The sequence below is a fragment of the Engraulis encrasicolus genome, chromosome 15, assembly GCF_034702125.1.
Source record: "Engraulis encrasicolus isolate BLACKSEA-1 chromosome 15, IST_EnEncr_1.0, whole genome shotgun sequence".
NCBI classification, from domain to species: Eukaryota; Metazoa; Chordata; class Actinopteri; order Clupeiformes; family Engraulidae; genus Engraulis; species Engraulis encrasicolus.
The window spans coordinates 28,503,906-28,528,925 of record NC_085871.1 but is presented as its reverse complement, the minus strand read 5'-3'; the positions used below and the strand labels follow the sequence as shown (position 1 = coordinate 28,528,925).

The window sequence follows — 25,020 nt, the reverse complement described above, 5'->3', positions numbered from 1 at the left end:
GATTTTGATTTAAGGCCTCTCTTCCCAAGGGCAAATGAAAGACGTGGATGGCTAAATAAAATGGAACAATGTTGATGCTTTGTTAACAGCCATCGGCTATATAATTTAAAAAAAAGCAATCAAATTTAGGGACCTGACTCAGCTAATGCGGTATGGGAAAGAACAATGCCTGCTGTGTTCACGTGTATGCAGCTGTATGAGGCCCAGGGCTTATTATGACCTATATTAACATGTAGCATTATATAATCACAACACACAGCTTGTGTGTCAGTTAGCCTATTTGTTAGTTACTTTCTTTACTGCCCTTACATCCAAATGCATTTTTCATAGGTAGCGTGTAAACAAGAACGCTGACAGGTTTGTCCATGCCTGGGACGAAGTCATCTTAAAGTGTGTGTGTGTGTGTGTGTGTGTGTGTGTGTGTGTCTGTCTGTCTGTGTGCGTGCGCGTACGTGTGCGTGTGTGTGCATGCATGCTTGTGTGTGTGTGTTTGACTCATGAGTTTTGAGTCATTTGTGAAATGAATGTTATGTGTGAGTACAGCATTAGGGATGAAGGAATTCTATTAATTTCGGCCAAAGGCACTCTGAACCTTCTACCAGAAGGGAGCAGCTCATAACAAGGAGGGGGGGGGGGGACACCAGGAGGATGGAACTGGTCTTCCTTTCCACTGCCTGGATGCACAGGTCCTTGAGCTGTTTCTGAGGGATGTCGAATAACTTGCTCGCCTGCTTGGTTATTCTGATCATGTGATCAATGTACAGAGGTACTGAGCTGTACCCAGATGTTATGTTGAAGGTGATGATAGATTCCACAAGACAGTGTTTCTCAACCTTTTTTTAGGCGAGGCACCCTTTCAATTCATGAAAAAATTCAAGGCACCCCAAACCAACAAGCCGTAACATGGCATCGCATCTGATACCACACAATCTTAGAAAAGTAACACATTTGGAGACGTCACACGACCTACGTTCGAAGTTGCAGCTGACTGGGGCGACCTATATTTACTTTATTGTGCATAAATGGCAGATGAAAGATTCCACTGACTAACATTAACTTATCAATTTAGACAAATATGTATTATATTACATAATTTATTTATCAGCCACGTTTCCGCGGCACCCCAGGGTGCCCCGGCACCCCTGTTGAGAAACACTGCCACAAGAGACTGACAAGTTGTTGACAAAATGTCCTTACTGACATCGAAAGCCTTCAGTTTTCTTGGGAGACACATTTCATTGTTGTGCTTTCTTATAACTCCATCTGCATGCTGGGTAAAGGACAGGCTTTGGTCAACCTGTGTCGCCAAGGTATTTGAAGTTCTCCACCTGCTCAACTACTTGCCCCTCCAGGATTAAAGGGGAGGAAAGTGGATGTGGAGTTTCGGGTGTCCGTCTCCTATGGCAACAGAGTTCTAGGTTTAGCTGATGTTCAGCTGCAGTGAGCTTTCTGATATTTCTGATGATATATTGTAAACGTGGACTGGATACTGATGGAGGGAGTTTAGGCCTGTTACATTCTGTTACTTCTTATGCCAAGTGTGCCCATTATCAAGTTGGTTACATTATACTGGAATGTGCGTAGCCTACGTTAATATCCCCTCTGCCTCTCAGTCATACACACACAACTAATCAGATTGCATTTAAGCACATAAGGGGGGCAATCTCCGGCTATGACTTAACGTGCTAGGTCTTGTAAGGAGACTGAGGGTCTTATGGCAATCCCCAGATGGTATGCAGGAAGAGTGTGGCCACTTGAGACAATTTCTCTTAAGCTATTTTACAGTCTTGCCATGACATCATTTTCCCTCATTGAGTCATTGGTAAATTGCCTTTCCCACACCTCGCTCACTACAATTATATGTGATTATGTTTTGCACAGTGGTGTTACATAAGAAGCATGCCAATGTAAAAGATATGGGGTAACTGATCCATGTAATCTCTTGCATAACGTACATGCATGTGCACTGGAGCCTTTTATTGTCCATACAAATCGATTGTAATTGATTTCATCATGAGCTGGGATGTTTGAAAGCATCTTTTTTTAATCTCTGAGAATTTTAACTTTAGTACAGAGAAGTTGTATGTGTGTGTGTGTGTAGGGGGGGTAGTCCATTTGGCTCCAGACCAGCTTGATAGACCTGTTTATAGGACAAATTGCCTGATCACTATCTTAGAAGAACCGACAACTGTGGAATGTGTTGAGAAAAAAGAAAGAAAGAAAAAAAAGTAAAATAATAATGGAAGAATAACAATACGTCTTGTTAGGCTACTTAAGTAACAGGCCCCACTATACAGACTAGGTATTTCATTATATCCAGACCTACTCAGCTGATGGGTCTAACTTCAAGTATAGGCAAGCTGCCATGTTTGCTTAAATGTAGGCATATGGCCACAAATGGGCCAGGAGGCAAAAGCTTGGGCTTCATACATTTATAGTGGGTGTGACTTGCAGTTGAGAAAGAGGTGAAGTCATACCTTTGCCCAGGGCCTATATAGGCTACTGTACTGAAGTTAATTTTAAAAAGTATCAACAAAGCTGTTTTGTATTAAATTAGGCTGATCTTTCATATATCATAACTGTTTCTTGCGCAGACAGTTTGTCCGTTGGTCCCGTTTAAAAATAACTCCTGGTTGGCATTGGCATCAGTTCTGGGTACAATTGTGTCATGGCTTAACTGAAAACACACACACACGCAAGCACACACGCGCGCACGCACACACACAGGGCATCTTTTGCCTTGACTAGGCTCCTCTCACTCACGCCCACCTGCACTTGTAGCCACTTGGCAAAGATGAGGGAAAGCCACGCATTTCCCGCCCCTAGTTCCATTGAGAGTTGTGTTCGAGTGCTGTGATTGGTCGTTTCGAACAGCGCTACATGCCCAGAGTAGATGCATTCCATGGAGTTGACTTGAGGAACAACAACTTTGAGAGAATGCAGCCCAACTGACTGTCCCACGCTGCATCAAATTTACAACTTTTGTTCCTTCAACCGGATGCCTACTCTTCACATCTGACCGAAAACGGCATTTGAAACATCAGACTTTACTTTTGGTAAGTGATTTTCGTTCTTCTGTTCTTAGCATTTTTTCGCGTTTCCATGCCTACTCCTCCAACGCCACGCGTAAAGCGCAACAAATCGGATGAGACACGCTGCCGTTTTCCATTGCGGCGTCGCGGATCTTCAAATAAATAATAGCCTCCGCATAAATTATTAATATGTTGGACTTATTCTTTAACATGTGTGCCTTTCTCACTCTCATTGGCCTTTCTCCAATCTTGATTCTGCTGTCCACGTCGCCCAAACTTTCCTACGGGTGCCCAGGCTACTCCAGAACTGTGCGTTCCGTTCTGCCTCGGTTCGGCAGCTGTCTGATCATGTTACAACCTGAAAAATGCTGATTTTTGGTTGTTAAATCTACATGCAAATTATTCAATTCGGTTATTATATCGGGGACTACTTTTGCACTGCTAAGTCCATCAGGTGTATCGGATGCATTTTTTTTTACATCGCAACTAAACAATGTATTGTTACATTGTACATAGTCTACATTGTAGCAACTGAAAACAAAACACACGCCATATGTTCCGGATCTCGCGTGTTCAGTAGGCTACGGCTAGTGGTGTGAATAAAAGGCGATTCTGCTTACAATGGCACATTTCATCATGGACACATCCTCAAGGTCTCTGTGTCTCCCGTTTCCTTTTCGGGATAAAAGGGACGGGGCTGGTTGCAGGTGTTTCCCAATTGTGTCCTTGCCACCGCGGGGGACAGAACATCGGGTCATTGAATGGACTTTTTAACACACTTCCCACCCTTTTAAAATGTTTTGACCACAGGACCGCTTACGGTGCATTTTTACACGGTCTCTCCTGTAGTCCTTGGCTCGCACTTCGGAGCTAAGCACCAAGACCAGAGCATTAAACCTGGACGTATGATGTCAGGAGTGTGTAGATCTAATTGTTCTGTAGCCAAATGTATAATAAGCATGTTTGTATAAATAACTCGCAGTATATAATGCACATTTTCACTTTTAAAAAAAGAAATAATTATTTTCAACCAATGTAGGCCTACACATGTGCGTGCAGACACTATGCCTGTGAAAAAAATGCCCTACATTTTGCTGCCAGGCAGGCCCAACACCAAAAACCATCTGTCTGAAATAAATTGGCGTTAGATGGCAAAAATATGGAGCGCCGTGGACAGAAGGGGAAAACGTGCGTACACAAAAAAACCTAATGAATGAAAAGGATAAGGCTTAATGCCCCTAAACCCATCCTCAGTCACCAAGCCAGATGGGGCTTGATCTTCACAAGACACAATAGCAAATCATAATGGCTCCCTAGATTACTCTGTTCATTAGACGCCCCCAGCTGATGACCAGGCAAGGGGACACAGCACTGGAGGGTTCCCCCACCAAACAACCCCTCCATCCCTCCATGGGCTGGGCTCCCAGATGCGCCCCTGGCTGGGTCGGGTCCAGTGCCAAAAGTTTGTCAGCCGTCTTTTTGTGTGTGTGTTTGTTTTCTAATGTGTCATATGGGGCTATCTGATGACAAGCCTGAGGCCGACGTCACCTAGGAAACGGCATCTGTTTGCTGCTCCATGCCATCAGACTGGAACGGTGTCACTGATGGTTTCCAAGGAGCCTCTCTCCTGTGTGTGTTTGTGTGTGTGTGTGTGTGTGTGTGTCTGTTTGGCATCATCAAAGTCAAGGCAATTAAATGCGCTCAGGGATACAGGGAATAGAGTGACATTGAATTAAGTAGACACCTTTTGGTGTCCTCTTGTTCCGCTGTTCATATCCAATCAAATTCACACGTATGGGCCGTGCGTGCACACTAATGGTAGCGCATGCTAAGGTGGCAAAAATATTTTCTCCTTATTGGAGAAGTGCTTTGCAATTTCCATTTCCATGTGTGAAACTTTTTTTTTTTTTTTTTTTATCAATTACTTCTCCACAACTAGGCCTAGTGAAATGGTAGGCAAACCATTCCGGGCTCCATTGTGTCTGATCTGCAATGCCAGAAGGAGTTAGGCTGATGGCTTGGTTTACTTACTTTGAGCTGGAGTAAGAAGACAAATGTCACACCGCAGAACAGTAAGTCGGTGTGATGTAGGGTAAACCTTAACCCATCCCATCCCATCCTCACCTTTCATAGCCCCTCCTCTCTCCTCCTTCCACCTTTAGCCCTCTGCTCCACTCCTTCAGACCTCCAGCTGATTCTCTATCCCCTGGATTATTGTGTCCATTTTGTCTGGTTGAAACTCCAAAGCCCCCCCTCAATGCTCTTTGTACCACGCGTCTGTCTATTCACCTTGTGGTCTCCTTGACCTGGATGCCAGGTTAATAGAACACCTGGCAGAGAGTGTCATGTGGATGGGCTTGTCTGGGGTGCGTTTCTCGAAAGTGTATGTGTTAGCCAGTTAGCGACTTGGGTAGTTGTAAATGGTCATTGCGAACAGCAAAGTAGCTAAATATAGTTAGCAACTACAGCTTCAAGAAACACACCCAAGATTTGAGGTTGGTTTGAGATAATTGTCTGGCTGAATGCACTCTGAACTTGAAATTGGTGACCTTTTGGTCAATACAGCCTATGCGTCACTATACCGCAAGTAACTTACCGCAAGTGGGTACAGTATGTATTGCACAGTGGAATTCGGGTGATTGGGTTACGGAAAGGTCACCATTTCACACATCCAAAGTGCGTTGCTTTAAGCCATAGAGGCCTTTCAAGTAGGCCCTTTGTTTGCTGCACCAATTTGTCATAAGTCCTAGGGTTGAAACCCAAACCAGTTCCTCCCATCCTTTCCTGTTGCTTGTGGCCTATTGCCTTGGTGGTGGCGCCTCGCATCCATTGAGAAAACTGTAAAGTTAATCTGCGTCCATCAATGTATGCAGAAATGTTTTTGAATTTTGGGGTGTGCTTTTCTCCATTCCACAACTGGATTTGCAAAGGAGATTACGACCTTTTGAAATAATGATTTGTTGGCCCTGTCGTGGCGTAGTGGTAGGGCGCTGGGTTGCTGTGCCGGCGACCCAGGTTCGTTTCTGACCCGGGTCGTTTGCCGTTCTCCCCTGTCTCTCCCTCCCACTCAATTCCTGACGTCTCTCATGCTCTCCTGTCGAAATGAAGGCAAAAATGTCCAAAAGGTCAGATTTCATATCCGGATTGGATTTCTTCAAGCCAACTACTCAGGCATTTTAAACTAGCCCTCTGTTTTCTGCACCATGCTGTCGTAAGTCCTAGAAACCTAGAGCTGCACTGCCCTCTATCCAACTGCCTAGGCTGCCTTGTGGGCCTCACCTGGCACGCAGCCTACAGGGGTCAACAGATCAGGTGTGCTGCCCAACATACTGAGTAGTCATTAGGCATCTCCACAGCAATGTGTTTAAACTGCTGATCTGTACTAAGACTCGTATTGGCTGTTACCGTAGTGACTGCAAAAGGACAACTGGTGTGATGGGTCTTTTCTTTCCCCCCTTCCTCTCACTCACAGCCTTGTGTAAAAGAGTTCATAACATTTAATTAACTCTGAGGATGGTGGTCGGGGCAACTGAAAGACCATTTAACAAGACTAGCTTTTTTTGAATTTACTTGTTTAGAGTCTAGGCCAAGTTTGCTTGTTCACAAGGCGACAGCAAAAAGACGGAGGCATGCCCTCTCCTCCCCTTCCCTTCCCTTTTCAGAATTCCTGTAAAGACCTGTGCCAAGGTTGTGGCCATAACTAGAGCAATGAGGCTGATTAAAATGAGGTCCTTGATTTTGAAGAAGTTGAACTATTTACATGGTTGTAGTTGTTTGTGGCGTATTTGAAAGGAGTTTGGTCCGTCTTTCTTCTTTTTCTTTTCTTTTTTGAATGATGCAAAATGTCATGTTACCACGAAATGAAATGTGAGGGGGATGAGGTCATTGGTTGGCACACACGTGTACGCCTCTGCTCATTGGCCATCCGCCCAGTCTTCTGTACTGCCTTGCAGGTCCTGTGCCGGCTTTTATGACTAATGGCTCTTAACTTCGTTGAACCATCCTCTCAGCATAAGTGGCGTTTATTAAAAGGGCCGGCTGCCCATTCATTCAGTTAGTATATTGCTGCTCATATCTCAGGCCCTGCAATGGTGTCGATGTGGAGTATGGATTGACTAGTGGTCCAATCAAGTGCACAGTCAATAGATGCGAGACATCATGTGCTGCTGATCTCTGCATCGGTGATCTACTCATCTCATCAATTCGGTTTAGTGTTGCCCACTGGGAATTATTATGGCGGTGGTTGTGATGTTAGTCCAAAGGTTCTTGTGAATGAGATTTTCTTTTTCTTCTTTCTTTTTCTTTTTTTTGTGGGTTAAGAGGTGGATGTTCAGAGGGGTCCAAGTAAAAGGAGAACAACACTCCAAAATGATGACTCCAAAATTATTTGTTTATTTTCTTTTGGATCATGATTGATTTTTTTTATTTTTTTGTTGTTGTTGGGTCCATTGCCATCAGTTTTGGGTGCTATGAAGGCAAATGGTGTGTATTTAAATATTTATAAAGTGTCTGACTATTGCATTACGCTATGCAATCCTGTGGTTTCGCCACCCTATTTCAAGCCCAAATGCAATATTATTTCTGATGTATTGTGATAATTTAGTTCAATTTAGTGGGAGGGATGTGGGGGCTCAGGTGTAGACTCTTCCTCCGCCGCATGCCTCTTGGGGAGGGGGGGTGGATGGATAGACGTGTGTGTGTGTGTGTGTGTGTGTGTTACCGTCTCAAGGATGCTTTATGGGCGACTCCCAGGGTCTCGGACACCCCCCCTCTAATCTCTTGGGCCTTTGTGGAGCGGCACGTTGATCGATGACAAGAGGGCCCTAATGAAACCAAACTGACAGGCCAATTAAAAACCAGGGACAAAGAACTCATCAGCAACAAAAGGGGGGACCTGCATAATATTGTGTGTGCTGTGCGTGGGGTGGTATTCCCTGAGGGGGAAGTGGGCCTAAGGGGGTGGGGTGGGGGGGGTGGGGGGGTGTAGCGTTTGCTTTTGCCTGGAGGGTGAGAGGGAGGAGGAGGAGGGCGGTGGTGGCGTGTGTCGGTGGATGTGGATGTGTGGAAAGGGAAGTGGCTGTTTAGGATGTGGCCCCACGTGCGAACCACTGGTGCCTGCCACACACACACACACACACACACACACACTGTACACATAGAGGCACACATGCACAAATGGAGACTATGCATTCAGGCACATAACCACTAACACTTTTGGGTGCATGATGCACAAACGTTTGCGCGCACAGCACACATATGCATGCATTTGGCACGAGCTGCCTGTCCTATACTTCAGAAGTGAAGACTGGCTTGGGCTCTCCACTGAGTGAGGGGGGTGGGGAGGGGGAGGGGGACGCTTGTCTGGGATGCTCGTGATCCTCTTAGGCGATTAGGAGGGAGGAGGAGGAGGAGGAGGAGGAGGAGGAAGAGGGCAAGAGGAAGACCTGCGTGATGGAGCATGTGTGGCATCACTTCTCTCTTCACCACCATCAACCGCTCCCTCCCTCCCTCCCCCCTCCTCCTCTTACCCACGCTACTGTGTTTATTCTGTGGGCTCAGCAGCGCACAGACGTCTCCCCGGATTGCAAATGAAAGACCCACATTTCACCCTCTGTGTTCACACAGAGATTCATTACTGTGGGATTATTGCGTCAAATGCCACACACACACACACACACAGACTACTAGGCTGTCCTCGACTGCATCCAGCCAGGATATAAGCCTAGTATTATAGTAGTACAGGGCGTTTACATGACTGTTAGAGTTTTAGAATATATATATATTTTTTTAGATTTAGAATTAGATTTAGAATCGTTTCTTTTAAGACAAAAAAAATATTTTGGGGGGGGCTTTTTTGCCTGTATTTGATAGGATAGTGAAGGTTATGACAGGAAGTGAGTGGGGAGAGAGACGGAGAAGGGTCGGCAACTTAGGGGCCGGGAATGGAACCCGGGTCAGCCGTATAGTAAACGAGTGCCCTACCATTTGCACCACAGTAGGGCCTAGAATTAGATTTTCAAATTGGACTTCAGATTAGAATTTGGATGCCTACTACACGTATACGTCTTTTTTTCGTTTTAGTTCTTCTACACAAAACCACTGATCCGCTAAATGATTCGTTCCTTTTTTTCCCCATTTCTATTTTTATTTCATGTAGTTTTTTTTTTACCCCCTCAGCATTGCTCATAGTAGAGTTGCATTTGAGTGAGGCGTTTGTGCTAGGTCATGCACAAGCACAGATGCCGTAGCAAGCTGAGGCAGTCTCTGCCAATGGGGCCAGCTACCACACATACACACTATAGCAGTCTCACACACTCGCACACCACACACACACACACACACACACACACACTCGTCTCAACACACACACACGCACACACACACACAGACTCTCTCAACACACACTCTCAACACACACACACACACACACACACACACACACACACACACACACACACACACACACACACACACACACACACTCTCTCTCAACACACACACACACACACACACACACACACACACACACACACACACACACACACGTCACACACTCTAGCATACACATCATCAGCCCCTGAGCAGCAAGATGTTCACTGTTCATTACTGTGTGGAAAATGAGCAGTGAGTTTCGTCATGCAGCAGGACATTCGCTATTCTCATGGTACATGCACACACACAGACACACAGACACACAGACACACAGACACACAGACACACAGACACACAGACACACAGACACACAGACACACAGACACACAGACACACAGACACACAGACAGACACACACACACACAGACAGACAGACACACACACACACAGACAGACACACACACAGACAGACACACACACAGACAGACACACACACACACACAGACACAGACACAGACACAGACACACAGACACAGACACAGACACACACAGACACACACAGACACACACAGACACACACAGACACAGACACAGACACAGACACAGACACACAGACAGACACACAGACAGACAGACAGACACACAGACAGACACACACACAGACACACAGACACACAGACAGACACACACACAGACAGACAGACACACACACAGACAGACAGACACAGACACAGACACACAGACAGACACACACAGACACAGACACAGACACACACACAGACACACACACAGACACACACAGACACACACACAGACACACACATAGACACACACACAGACACACACACAAACAGACAGGCGCGCCGCGTGCGGATGATGGCCTGATGCTATCTGTCACGTGTGGATTTTTTCCCCTACTTCATAGTGCCAGTGACTTCTGAAGAATGTGTCCCCAAGCCCTAGCCCTTGGGGTGCCGCCTTGTCATTTTCATCATGCCATGGCCTTTTCGTCTCTCTGTATCTCTCCCTCCTTCCTCCCTGTCTGCCTCTCTGTTTCTGCCCTTTTTGGAGATTTAGAGACATAAAGCAGGTTTTTGTCATTCTTCGGGTTTTGTTTTTTGACCACTTTTTTCTGTTCCGTCCTGCTTGTTCCTTTACTGTTCTGGCATTTCACTGGACTGTCACTGGGCCATCAGACTTTTTGGTCCTCATGCCTCTGTGACGAGGGGTCAGATGCTGGGGGCATAAGTTGTTGACCTTTTTTGTTCACTTTTCTTTTCCATCCTGCTTGATTTGTCTTCAGTCTGACATTTAGTGCACTGAATGGGGCATCAGCCGGTTTGATAATGAAGCCTCTGTGTCAATAGAGGTCCGATGCTGGGGACATGGTGTTTATTGTCAGGTTTTTTTCTTGTCTTTTTTTTTTTTTGTGTCCACTCTTCTTTCCCAGTCTGCTTACAGTTCTTATCATTGCTCTGATATTGTTTTTTTTCTTGTCACCCTTTTTTAAAATCCATTTTTCAGCTTGTTCTCGTCTTGAGTCTGACATTTAGTGGACTGTCAGTGGGCCATCAGGCGTTGTGGTTTGTCCAGCTTGTGTAGTAGTGTGCCAAGAGGGGTCAGATGCCGAGCGCTCTGCAGAGGCGTTTGGCCTTTCCACACCACTGACACTACTGTATTGCGCCCCCTCGCATACATGCATACTACAGAGGGCCACCTCGCTCAATTAAGTCATATTATGTTGCTTCTGTTTCCCCATCTCGCTCTGTCTGATCTCTCGTTCTCTTTCTCCTCCCTCTCCCTCTCTTTCTCCTCTCTCTCCCTTTCTTGCTCTTTCTTTTCATTTTGTCACCCGATCTGTCTAGATCACTGACCCTGGCATTTCTTTTTCTTTCATTCTCTCCCTCTCTCGCTCGATTTCATGCTATCGTGCCCAGCCCTCCCTCCCTCTGACCCTGGCATTCAGCGTTCTGCATTCTTTCCTTTTGCTCTCCCTCTCTCTTCTTTCTCTCCTCCCTCTCTTTATTATTCCTCCTCTGTCCATCTCCTCTTCTGAACATCCCCTTGTCTTTCGCCTCCCTCTCCTCTCCATTACGTGCTTCTCCTTGCTCTGTTATGTGTGCCGCCGACAGAAGTATGTAGAAAAGACGTATTGTGCTCGTATTCTCCATCCACCCCTCTCTTCTGCCCACCCCATAAACTTTTTCCAACACTGTGGTGCGTTTCAAAGGGGGAAGGAAGGGCTCTTTTGTTGCCATGAGCTTGAGGTCTGTGCAGTGGGTGTACCGTTGGGCTTAGTGTGTGTCTGTATGTGTGTGTGTGTGTGTGTGTGTGTGTGTGTGTGTGTGTGTGTGTGTGTGTGTGTGTGTGAGTGTGTGTGTATGTGTGTGTGAAGGGGAGGGTGTAAGTGGGGAGAGAGTATTGCCTGGTGGGGGTGCAACAATGGGTGTATTGTGAGATGGCTTGGACTGCATGGAGGGGGTTTGAGCACCGAGCACAGCCGAGCTGCTTCATTAGTCAAGCTGCTGAGCTTCCCAACTACCCCCCCCCCACACACACACACACACACCAATCACACTCCATCCATCTCTCGCTCTCTCTCTCTCTCTCTCTCTCTCTCTGCCTCTCTCTCTCTGCCTCTCTCTCTCTCTCTCTCTCGCTGCCTCTCTCTCGTTCACTTGCTCACACACTCACACTCTGCACACTCAGGACCCCCATCCCTCCCCGCCTGGCCGGATGCTCAGCTGTCTTGTGAGCTGAGCAGTTCTCCTCTGCTGCTGTTGCTGTGTGCTGTGTGCAGTGTCAGTGTGTGTGTATGTGTGAGTGTGCCCGTCCCGTCCTGCTCAGCTCAGACTTCTCTTCTCCGCAGCACCGCAGCTCACCGTCCGAGGGGACTGCACGCTTTCTAACCGGATTGTCTCGCATTGCTACGACCACCCTTGATAGTATTGTGCTCTTTTGTGCTGCTCTCCCGTCCTGCCCCGTCCCATCCTCCGTATAATCAGAATCAGGAATCTTTTGTTCAGTGAGGTAGGTGTTTTCGTTTCCTTGCTTGTCATTGTCACTGACCGTCACCCCTCTCTCTTTTTGGGTGACATCTTTTTTCACCTATTCACATGGTAGTTAATGAGCATTTCTGCTTGCATGACATGGCATGCTTCAGGCTGTCTGTCTTTTTTTTTTTTAGATTTCCATTTCATCTGTGAAATGACTGGAATGGGTTTCGTTTCAGTGACTGCAATGTTAGCTCACGGGTTATTGCGGGCATTTCACCCAAGACGGGCTATCGATTTGCACCCCACGTATGAACAACTTCGATTTGCAGTGACTGTCAGTGGATATGATTGGTAATTTAAACTGTTTACAATGTAGACAAGATGGGGTTTTGTGTTGCTGTGCTAAATGGGTTTGTGCATGTCCTCTGCAGGGTGGGTTTGTGTGCAGTCAGTGGATTGCAGGGATGATGATGATGAGGGGTAGAGCTCTGGGTTTTTGTTTCTTCAGCTGGGCTCTGGTGTGTGTGTGTGTGTGCTTAACGGGACCGTCTCGAGCACACGAGGAAGACACAGCTCACCCCCTCCCCTCTCCACTCAGGCACACATTGAACACATGTGTACACGCATGGACTCTCAGGTGACTGCTGCTGCTGCTGCGGCTCCTGCCTAGCTAGCTGGGGGATCTTTTTTTGGGGGGGGGGTAGTGTTTGGTCCTGCATGCTGGTTCACAAAAAAATGCTGCTTCTTTGCACATATTTATCGGCATATCCATTAGGGGTGTGCAAAATAATCGTCATATCGATGCATCGCAATACCTACTTTCACGATACAATGCATCGATTCATGACAAGGTATCGTGATACTTATTTTCTCAATATGCTGCATGGATTCATGACAATTGATTATTTGATAACAATAAAATTCTATTTGCCACAGGTTGATTTTGTTCAGTAGAGAGTAGGTAATATTTCTGTTGTGATGTAAGCTCTCTCCCAGATGATAAAATGCTTAAATAGAATGAACTGACTTATGAAAGTTACACAGCAACTGACAAATAAGCTGTATTTTACACATTTACTGAAGTAAATATCGCAATGCATCACAGTAGTACATGAATCGCAATGCATCGTGATAGAATCGCATCGTGGCATGTGTATCGTGATGCGCATCGAATCGTGAACCCTTTGCCAATACCCACCCCTAATATTCATGCGCGTGCTCGCACAGACATAAGTAGTGTCCTGACCTGCATGCAGTTCCACTGTTTGATACACACACGCACACATCTGCGGACATATGTGTGCGCATACGTATCCACATGCGTACGTACACACATGGACACCCAGGTGACTACTGCTGGCTGGGGGATGTTTTTTTTGGAGAGGGGGTAATAAAATCCTGCATGCTCGATGGACAGATGCACACATGGACACATGCTTAAAACACATGGACTCACAGGTGACTGTGCTGCCGGCAGGGGGATTGGATTTTTTTTGGGATAATTTTCAGACGGTCTGAATCTCAGTCCTGCTGCATGCTGATCCACTGGGAGGAAACTGCTTCTGCTTCTCTCTCTCCCGCACTCTCTCTCTCACTCTCTCTCTCCCACTCTCTCTCCCACTCTCTCTCTCCCACTCTCTCTCCCACTCTCTCTGTCACACAGACACACTCTAACATTCATGATTATGAGCAGGCTGATGCTGGCTGACTGGGGGTGGGGGGGTTGGATGGATCAGGGTAATCCCCAACATCCTGGAAGATATCTGGGCCTGGGGCCCTACTGCCCCCTGAGAAAAGAAACGTCTCAGCTCATGACACACACACACGCACGAACGCACGCATGCACACACACACACACACACACACACAGGCAGATGTTTTCTACTTCCCCAACTGAGAATAGAAATATACTGCTGTCAGGAGACGCCATCAGTGTATATGGTAGTCATCACTCTGTACTTTTTGTTTTCCTCCAACAACTGCAGCAGTCATAATTCTTGCCGTCTACTGTGTCCTACATATGGACCTTGTTGCAATATCTTGGTACTTCCTTGTGTTGTTGCATAACCCACAACCACCTTGTGAATATGAAAAACGGGGGCACACGATAGCATTTCGATATTTGGGTATGTAAATATCATGAAAGCCAAGTCCGCTGTGATGTCAGCCACAGGAATTTTTGGTCTCATTTTTTGTTTACACGAGTACTTTTCCTCCAAACTTTCTAAAGTGGGCGATGGCTCAGGGCAACTTTTTGTTCTTCTGTGCTGTGCGTGTCTGCAGTTTTCGTCCTAGAAAACTTGAGGTATTCCAGATCAAGGCGCCCCCTTTTGCAAAATATCCCAAAGCTAAAAGTAGCTCCCAAGCCAGTATATTCATGAGACACTTGGCCTAAAATGTGGGCATGTCTGCTACAGTAGCATTGCTTATTACTTCTTGTAGTGTCCTTGGTGCTAGATGTAGTCTTAACTACTGGTGGATAAACTAGGCCTAAGTAATGGTCATAAACAAAATTTCAGACTAAGGAGAAAAGGCTCAATTACTGGAAAGATGGGCCCAACTACGGAGCATCTAGTAGTTTAATTTCAGAACTTATAGGAGATGTATAATTGTCCTCAACCAACTAAACGATGGATTTGCTACCCCAATGCGTTGGTCTGTGAATATCTGCAGAATATGGAGTTTTTGTGGGCGTCTTTGGGACTGCAGTCTGTGTTAATGAGCTACTGTTCGGTCTGAGATGTCTGCTTGTTTCTCTGTCCCTCTATATACACCATCATACTGTTTGCTGGCAACATGTTCATGGTCCTTATTCCCCAGTGAACTGTCAGATCTGTCTCTTAAACATCAGCAGCGCTAGCAACAGTCTCGCTCACTCTCAATGTTTTTCTTCTCATTCCTCTGTGAGATTTGCAGCTCTCTGAATGGGAAGAAAACATTCTGGTGAAGAGGAATCCAGTATGACTCAGTGAGTTGTACTTGGTGGTACGATAAAATGCTTATGCGAGTACACAGAGGCCTGGTCTCTCTCGTTTCTCTTTCCACGTGATCTGCCCCTAGTTGTTTCCAAACCTCAACCTCTCTGAGGAAAAGCAAGTATGACTACCCCACGAGATGAGTCAAGTCAACACGGAGGGAGCAGGAGCATAACATGTCCTGGAGGTACAGTGGTGTGCACACTCTGCCTGACCGAAAAGGCCAATAAACGTAGTAGTGTTGGAGGAACTGCACGTGAGCATGTGTGCTGTGCTGTGCTGTGCGCTTAATATAGCTCCGACTTTTTTTTGGAGGCACTGACACAGACGGACGCACTAATAACATCTGGGTGCATTGTTGAGATGAGGAGAAAGTAACAGAGGGGAGAAGAGCATTTGCAGACAAGGGGATTTGTGAAGACATGGGCGGCCATGCCATTGCAGCTGGCGTAGTCCCATCTCTCCCTCTTTCTCTTTTTCATTCTCTCTATTTTTTTTATCATTTGTTTTTTTCTTTCTTCATATATTATTGCATTCTTCCCTTTTCCTCATTGTTTCCCCACACTATACCAACCCCACACACCCCAATCATCCTCACCCGTCCCAAGAACAGCCCTGTAAACCAAGGGTGGGGAACCTATGTCTCGAGGCCCAACATAATTTCAATGTTATGCAGCTTTGCATGAAATACAACACATTTTGCAAAGCAATCTTAGAAATTACATTTCCAATACAATTAAGTTTTATATTCAGGGGACCAATGAATCTGCCTTCAACATAGGCCTAAAGTGCAGGGGGAAATCCTGGTTTGTGTTCATAGCGTGGCCCTCGGAGGAATTTGATGTGGTCCCTCGAATGAAAAAGGGTCCCCACCCCTGCTATAAACCCTAAAGTGAAGCTGTTGGCGTGGTCTGGAGGACAGTTAAATCAGGGAGGGGGGAAAAAACCCTACAGTATGCTGCCTTGATCGCAGAGGTAAAAATATTGTTCGCTTGGTGTGATATGGTTGTAAAGAAAATATATTGAACATCAAATCTCTTTTTCTGTGTTTTGCAGGATGAAGAGGTGAACGTCTTTTGAGCGCAATCATGGCAGTCCAGGCCGGCCTTCAGGTATGATGATATTACGCAATCAATTTTGTGTGTCCTACACGCCATGTTACGCAACCTGGCAGAGGTGGAGCTGCTGCACTGTTAAGTGAGAGATGACCGCCAAGTGGTGATTCATCTCTGACTTTGAAGCTGCATCTCCTCAAAGGGCACATGCAAAGTTGGTCCAAATGTCATTAGTGAGTGTGTGTGTGTGTGTGTGTGTGTATGCATGATGGGGTGGGGGAAATTGTCAGCATCACACATTCAGCCTGTGAAATTGTTTAGTTTTGTTTTTGTTGCGTAATGTCTCGCTACTAGCCATGTGAGAAATGGCAGAAAATTTTGTTCCTCGCTCATAACAAGGCTTTATACTGATGACTAATGGTATGGCAATGATGACTGATAAGACTGCACTCTTACTGTATGTTATTATAATAATGACTAACCTTCAAGACTTAACTCTTCTTGTATGGCATGGTAATGATAAACCCCCGACATATTTCTGAGTAGTTTACTCCAGCGAGGGACCTAATCAGTATACAGAGATTTTGTGCAATGTTCCCACACGGGCATACCAACGTTACATGACCATAGCATTGAACTCGGGTCAGTCAGCTGCAGTTTCAGACTTAAGCATTGTGGAGTGACAAAGCTGTTGAGGGGGATAAGAAAACAAAAAATCTTAAGATGTAGGCCAAAGGGGCCCTCTCAGCCAGGATTTTCTGCTTCGGATAGTTGCCATGGTTGCACAAGGGCAGGGAGAGAAGGAGATTTTGCAAGGTGACCCTCAAGGAATCATTAATTAATACCACAATATTCTTGGATAGTCTGATCATGCGCATATTTGGGTAGATTTGAGTTAGCCTCAATATTCTGAGTCTTTGGTTCCTTGACGAGCCGTCTAGTCAATGTATTGACTGTCTGGTACATGAAATATTTTTGCATAATGTTTCTGGATGGTTGTATGCAGAGTAGACCATGACAACTCCACAAAGTTCAGTCACTGTTCATCCTGTTAGACTTCTGAGATTATGCCTTTTCCCCTCGGCTTTGTCCCTGCAGCCATGTGTTTGCCTTGTGTTAAGATGAGGATCAGTGGGTCTTCGAGGCCGGGATTTAGTTGGTCCAAGTGGTTGCCATGGTCACGGAAGGGTTCAATGAGTGGTCCAGGTGGTCGTCTTGGTTGAAGAAGAGTGATTTTGACTGCTGACCCTTGGTACATGAAGTGTGTTGTGCACAATGTTAGCAAGTCGTTTGAGGAAGGATAAAAGGACCAAACTCTTGTTTTCTTCAGCATTTCAGACTTGGCTGGGAAGGAAAGAAATGCCTAGTCTTCCCTCAATACACAGCTGGCCATCTTCTCATTTTAAGGTGAAGGTCAGAATGGATACAGAACAATTTGGCGGGCTGGCTGTTTTGTAATCTTTACAGGAGGTCCCAGGGCCATTTGAGAGGTGACTCCAGCACAGGAAGAGCTGCAGGTGCAATGTTCCTGCATGGCTGGACTGAGTTCAGTGTCCATGCATCCACCGATTTTAAATGACTTTGGCCTTCATTTTCAAACTTTTGAAGATGCAGCTTTTGCCCCCCAGCTTCCATCGCTCTGGCTGTGCATTTCCTCATGTGATGTGGTGTAGGCCTTGCCAAGAGGGTCTTTGTAAACAACCACCTGTCCTGTACCTGCTGTATGGTGCTGCAGTCAAGGTCACGCAAGGGCAAGGGTGATTGTAGAGGTCCAGGTGGTTGTTGTAGAAGAGGGTGGGGGTGGGGGGGGGCGGGTGGCGATTGTGCTAGGTGACCATTGGGTGCGCTGCATAAATGGAGCAAAGGTGAAGCAGATCGGAGAGTGTTGGGCTTTAGGACGGTAAGATGGCCTAAGCCACCAGGAGAGACCTACAGTGTCTGTCAGTGTCATGCAAATACCTTTCCCACAGAGAACCAATTTGAAACGGTTATCCAGTGTGACAAAGTGTTTGCCTGCCCCAAATCTAAGAAGGGAATTCCTTCAGGTTCTTATGGTACACACACACACACACACCACACACACACACACAGACAGAGGGAGGTTTCTGTTTTTGACACGATTTTAAAAGAGAAGGTAGGCTTTGTTAATCTGAAACTTTCCCTCTCCGAAACATCCCTCCACATGCAACCTCCACCTGGTTGGGTTATGGTACGCGCCTCTCGCATAGATACACAGCGGGAGGTTTCTGTTTTTTGACACCCTTTTAAGAGAAGGTAGGCTTTGTTAATATGAAACTTTCCCTTCCAAACACATCCTATTACCTCCACAATGCAACCTCCCTCCACCTGGTCGGGTCAGGTGCTTGGGAGCGCTGCCTAATCTGTGGAGGTATGGTAATCGGGCGTGCTTGTGTAAGCCTGATCCCGTTCACCACCGCATGTGTTGTTTTCATGTCTAATTAGCTGACCTTTGTGCAGGAGAGGGAAAGCGGTACATATGTGTCAGATCTGCCCGGAGCCTAGTGGCTCATGCTCACTCATTCGTGCTCTCTGTCTTTTTTATATTTAGTTTGCTCTCTTTTTTTTCCACTCTCTTATTCTCTCCGTTGCTCCTTTTTTCTCTACATATCCCTCTACATCTTTCTACTCTATTTATCTCCATCTCTCTATCTCTCCTTCTCTCTTTCTCTCTCTTCCTTTCTTTCTTTCTTTCTCTCTCTCTCTCTCTCTCTCTCTCTCTCTCTCTCTCTCTCTCTCTCTCTCTCTCTCTCTCTCTCTCTCTCTCTCTCTCTCGCTCTCTCTCTCTCTCTCTCTCTCTCTCTCTCTCTCTCTCTCTCGCGCTCTCTCTCTCTCTCTCTCTCTGTGTGCCTGTATGTATGTATGTATCTCTCTCTGTCTCTCTCCCTCTCTCCATGTCTCTCTCCGTGTCTCTCTCTCTCTCTCTCTCTCTGGCTGTCTCTCCCATCCCTCTCTCTCTCTCCCATCTCTCTTCTGGGGATCATGGTTACATGCGTGGGAGTCACGGGAAACGTGCAAAAGCGAGTGCATGGGTCATGTGATCTCCCTGAGAACCCCCGTCCAGTTGACTGCATTTGAATATGTTCTCTTTTCCTTCTTTTTTTCCACCCAGAAGAGGCAGCAGGAAGGGCCTTCCACTGTTCCCAGAACAGATGTCGTTGGAGCTGTTTGCTCTGTAACAAACGGCTCGCTTTAATGAGACACTTCCTCCTGCTACCCGGCTTCAGGCAAAAACGGCAAAAGTTTTGGTGGGCGGTATGGGGTGGGGTCTTAGCAATAGCAATGCTGCCAGTGTCTGTGTGTAATTTGATGCCCCCCGACAATAAGCAAGGCTTCCTTTTCTCTTTTGGCCAGAGAGGGTCAGAAAATCAGGTCATGGTGACATTCCTGTGTGAGTGTGTGAGAGACACCAGGGCTGTGTGGTTTGGGGAGAGTTCAGCTCTCTGTTTAAATGAGACGCCCACCCCCTAGAAACACACACACACCCTCCTGGCACCTTTGACCTCTCCAAGCCAAGAGTCAAGAAACTCTTGCCCCCACAAAACCAATGTTTATTAATTATTTGTATACGAGATATGGGTGGCATATCTGCTCATACGCAAAGTTTTTATTTTTTTGAATGGCGACTGTAGGATAAATGCAAATAGGATAAATGCAAAGGCAATTATTGCCTGAAATTTCAATTGTAAGCTTATGTTTTTTTGCTCGAGTGCTCAACTCTCCATTGGAAGTGACCCTGGAACCTTTTATTAGATCTCGACTTCAAAACAGGAAAGGGAATATATCCCTTTTGCTGTGAGATGACCCATTGTTGGACAGACAAGGGGGAGGGGTGTGTGTGCGCGAGTGTGTGTTCGTGCGATGCACGGAGCTGTGCTGGCTAGTAAGACTCACTGTGATGTAGAGAATAAATGTGACAGGACTTCCAGTACTGTGCAACCCACCCAGTGCCGGTCATCCTGGCATGCACGAGAGGATAAAAGTTGGTACTCTTTCTCGTGCTTCGGGGCACTTTCTTACCCCACTGTGGGAAAGTCTCCTCTGTCGAGGCATTCTTCTCAGTGTCGCCAGGCTCCTGACGTGCCACCATATCAGTTGGCACTCCCATTGACCTGCCTTTGTGAATGGTCCAGCTTAATATTACTCCATTATTAGACTATTTTGTTGTCATGGCACTGATCTAACTTTCTTTTCTTGTCTTGTTTTCTTCTTTTTTTGGAGAGAAGACGCCAGGCTTTCATCTTGATGACTGTTTCGCTCAGTTCCAGTTTCAGTCAGGGTTTTTTTTTTTTGTTTGTTTTTTTTTTTTCCGTCTCATAAATGGATCAGATTTCATTTTTAGCTCTTCAAGCTATGAACTAGCTTGAATAGCTACGCTTGTTACATTTACCGTAATTTGAATGGGCCGAGTTTAATGTACCACTGTCATAAGCTGAAAAACAAGTGGCAAATGAGGCGTATTTGTTAACATGCTCCATCAATTAAACAAAAACAAGTAAACGATTGTTTTTGCGGCCATTCTTTTGTTCGCCCTATTCTACTGTGAGGTGTTTGTTTAGGATGCAGGCCTATCTGTCTGTCCCTGCCTGCATTTCTATGGGGGAGGTGGATGGTTGGCTGGCTGGCTGGCTGGCTTGGCTGTCTCGCAGGCTGGCCGGCGTCCCAGTAGCCTCCGTGGGCTCTGGAGCATGATATTCCCCCCTCACTGCGTCCAGCTCCCTCTTGGATTGTCAGTACAAATCAGCCCCTGACAGCACACGCTGTGGGATGCTGCTGTGCTGCGCTGCGATGCTATTCTCTGCTGCAGCACAATCCTTTAGTGCAGTTACTGCCTTGGCATCTTTCTTAGTAGGCTATACGTCTCCTCCTCTGTGCTGCTATGCTCTGCTGAAAGTGACCTACAAAGGAGTTCAGCTGTGGCGCGGTACGAGTTGTTGGCATTTTATTATTCACGCTAGCAGCAGCGCTGATATGATTTTGGTCAGAGAGGATTATAGGAAGTGAGCTACTCCAGGACCTTTTGGTTTGGATTCCTGGATACCTTTGAACTATTTAGTCACTAATTGAGCTACTAATGGTAGATCTGAGGAGGTTCTTATGGATTTATTCAACAGTTGTTCTGAGTTGGTGCCTGGGTAAGTGTCCAAACCAGTCGGGTAGGCAATATTAGCCTGATTATCATCGACTTTCAAATCTCTTTGAGACTTGGTCTGACCAAGAGCATAACAATTAATGTTTCACAAACTGCATGGTGGACCCGCCTCCCTTGGTTTCCTACTGGTTGTTTGCTTCCTGACAAAGTGGGAGGAGTTCCTGATTTTTCTGGAGCTCAGAAATGGTATTTGTATTGCTCCTTTCCTGACTAGAAGCAACGCTGAAGGTGTTGCGTCACTAGGAGAGCGCGGCCGGTCTAAGGCGCTATCAGAATCCAGGTTTATTCAGCCATTGATTTGTAACCCTGACGGGACCCTCTGAAGCCTCTGCAGTAGCATGGCCTTTTGTCCTAGTTTCATGCCTGAGCTGCACATCTCTCAAGCATGATGCCTCAGCATCTTTAGTGTTTCTTCCTTGTCCCCTAGCCCCCTTGCTTCAAAGTAAAAGCGGACACGTTCCGAATATGAATCACACTGCCCCCCTGTCAAGGAGACTGGCAAATTCCCTTGTCTATAAAAGTGATATCGGGTACATTACACATGACCAGCAGAATTTTAGATCATAGCAACAAGACATAGTTTCCACCTTCAGTAGGCTACGTTATCCTAATAGAAGACTGAAATTATACTTCATAGCCTAATTTTTAATATATACAGTATTACGTTAATGGAATCAGTGCCGCTGACATCATTGGCCGGGCCAGGGACAAAGTTATCTGAAAGGGCCCACATAATACATACAATGTAATGAGAACCCAATTCTGGGCCACCTCTCTCCCTGGGCCCGGGACAACATGCCCGCTTTCCCCCCTGTCGACTGCACTGACTGGAATATCCATGACCATCCACTAGTAATTGGTCACGGACAAAAAGGAGTATCAACAACACACCTTCCTGGACAACAATGATCACCTTAATTGACAAGCTCTTGTTGAAAAGCTTGTTGTGCAAATACTGGAATTAGCCGGCAATGAATCAGGCTTATCTGCGGGGGGAAAAACACCTGTGAAAAACAACAGGCTTAAGTTTGGTATTTTCTAATGCGGGTAAAATATAGCGTGTTGCCTCGGAGGAGGTATGCAAAGCTCCTTAAATCTGACGTTGAACTTCTCAAATATGAGGTCGGTTGAAGAAACAACAATCGCACATTGTGAAAGCGCTGACTTGCAACTTAACCTGCTTAGCCATTCTGACACGTGGAAATGATTGCCCCGTTTATTGGTTTCATGTCGTCTTGAGAAAGTGCCTTCTCACCTGTACTGTGTTCACGTGATCCCAACATTCACTGACACACTATGTTCTCATGTCATGGTGTTTACTGCAGTCCTACTGCTGTAAAAGAGTTGTACATCTGAGCTTGTCCAACCAATCACACCAGCTATTGAACCCAAACAAAAAAAAAACATATGACTCGTGTGTGTGTGTGTGTGTATGCACTTTACTTGATGTTTTGGGCCATTTTATTTGAAGTTGTTGTATTCCGCCATTACATCTTGGGATGGTCGCAAAACCAGAATGTTTGTAGGTCATAGTGAACTGAAACTGATTTCACTCCACTCCACTCCTCCCTTTTTTTTCTCACGCTCCCTTGTGTGTGTCCAGTCTCTCATTTTAGCATGTTTGTTTTCTGTCCATCTCTTCCTCTCCATGCCGTCTCCCCTCTCCCTCATTTTAACTCGTATTTTTGGTGTTGTCTTTCCCTCTCCCCTCTGCGCCATTGTTTGGAGAGGTTTTGACGGGATATGTTTGTCCTGTCCCTCATTTTAACTCCCTGTTTTTTGTCTTGTCTTTTCCTCTCTTCTCTGCACTCCTGTTTGAAGAGGTTCGACAGCCTGGATATGTCTCGTCCCTGATTTTAACTCGTCTTTTTGTCTTGTTTTTCTCTCTCCCCTCTGCACTCCTCTTTGGAGAGGTCTTTATGGGATGTGTATTTGTCCTGTCCCTCATTTTAACTCCTGTTTTTTGTCTCCTCTTTCCCTGTCCCCTCTGCAGTCCTGGTTGGAGCGGTTCGACTCTCCTGTCTCCCGTAACCGTGGCAGCCCCCTGACGGCGCGCCATGGCCCCGGGCTGGCCGACGTGCCCCAGTACGACCAATGGCTGGCCGTGCGGCACGAGGCCACGCTGGTGCCCATGCAGGAGGACCTGGCCATATGGCTCACCGGCATGCTGGGTATGGACATGCAGCCATGGATGCTCTGTAGTTACAGTTGCACACACGCACACGCACACAATTTCACTGCATGCCTGCTCTGTAGTTACAGTTGCACACACGCACACGCACACAATTTCACTGCATGCCTGCACTGTAGTTACAGCAAGACTCACAGGCATACATTTCTCCATAAAAAAGTACAGCATGCTGGGTTTGTAATGTGTAATGCAGGCCAGCTCTGTAGTTATAGATACACACACACAGGCCAATTTTCTGTGAAAACGTGTACAATTTAAAGCCCTGTCAAGTTCATTTTGAGCTTGCTGGGTATGTACACGGTGTGCATGCCTGCCTTGCAGTCAGCGCACACAAGCACACGTGATTGCTCATTTTCCCACCTGAATGAAAACGTGATCAATGTGCACCACTTCTATTGGAAGCAGAGGTGGGGTTAGCATAAGTTCATTACCTGGCCATATGTCTCAGTGGCATGCTAGTTATGCCCACACACCTGCTCCTGAAATTTGGTCACGTTTCTCACCTGGAGACACTGAGCACATGTGACGACATCAAAAACAATTACGACATCATGATACAATGGCCCCGTTTGCGTGATGATTTTAATTCCGAATTAAATAGTTCTGTCAAGTTTATGCTGCACTTCTATTTCATTCCAAATTGGGAAGTGTTTAGATCAGGGGTGTCAAACATACGGCCCGCGGGCCGCATCCGGCCCGCGGGAGGGTTCCATCCGGCCCGGATGTAAAAAAAAAAAAAAAAAAAAAAAATTTTTTTTTTTTTTTTTTTTTGAAATAACCGAAATGCGCAATTACGGCCGTCGGGGCAAAATCGAAACCTGCATGACATTAACCCAATGGTCCCTCTGTTACACTGTATATATGTAGTAAAGTGCACATCACACTTCTAATATAAATAGTGAATTTGTACTGTAACAGGCATTTCATAAAGCTCATATATTATAGACCTCATATATAGAGATAAAATGTTAATACTTCTTATTCGTATTGTATTGGTATTGGTTGTAATTAAATAATAAATATAATAGGATTTGTATTGGTTCCTATTAAGCTCAAACTGGATGTTAGAATGCGTGAAAATGCAGGAAATTACATATAAGAAATACAAAATTTTCTGGGGGTACACCCCCAGACCCCCTGCCAAAATGAACTGTCCCATATTTAATTAATTGACGGTTGCCAATGAATGAATGAAGTCAAGGAAATTTTGCATAGGATTATCAGTATTG

At 45.9% G+C, this 25,020-nt stretch overlaps 1 protein-coding gene across 2 annotated transcripts in view; it reads left to right on the top strand.

Annotated features, from left to right (window-relative positions):
• Positions 1–2,874: 2,874 nt before the first annotated feature.
• Positions 2,875–25,020, top strand: part of gas2l3 (growth arrest-specific 2 like 3) — a 37,622-nt gene continuing 15,476 nt past the window's right edge. The window contains exons 1-3 of one of the 2 annotated variants that reach the window (XM_063217335.1): positions 2,875–3,056; positions 16,432–16,487; positions 23,594–23,771. In XM_063217335.1, the coding sequence (XP_063073405.1) occupies positions 16,464–16,487; positions 23,594–23,771 (202 nt within the window). In that variant the 5' untranslated portion in view covers positions 2,875–3,056; positions 16,432–16,463. Of the gene's footprint in view, positions 3,057–12,068; positions 12,435–16,431; positions 16,488–23,593; positions 23,772–25,020 lie in introns of those variants that run through there. The other variant, XM_063217336.1, reaches the window with a different exon arrangement.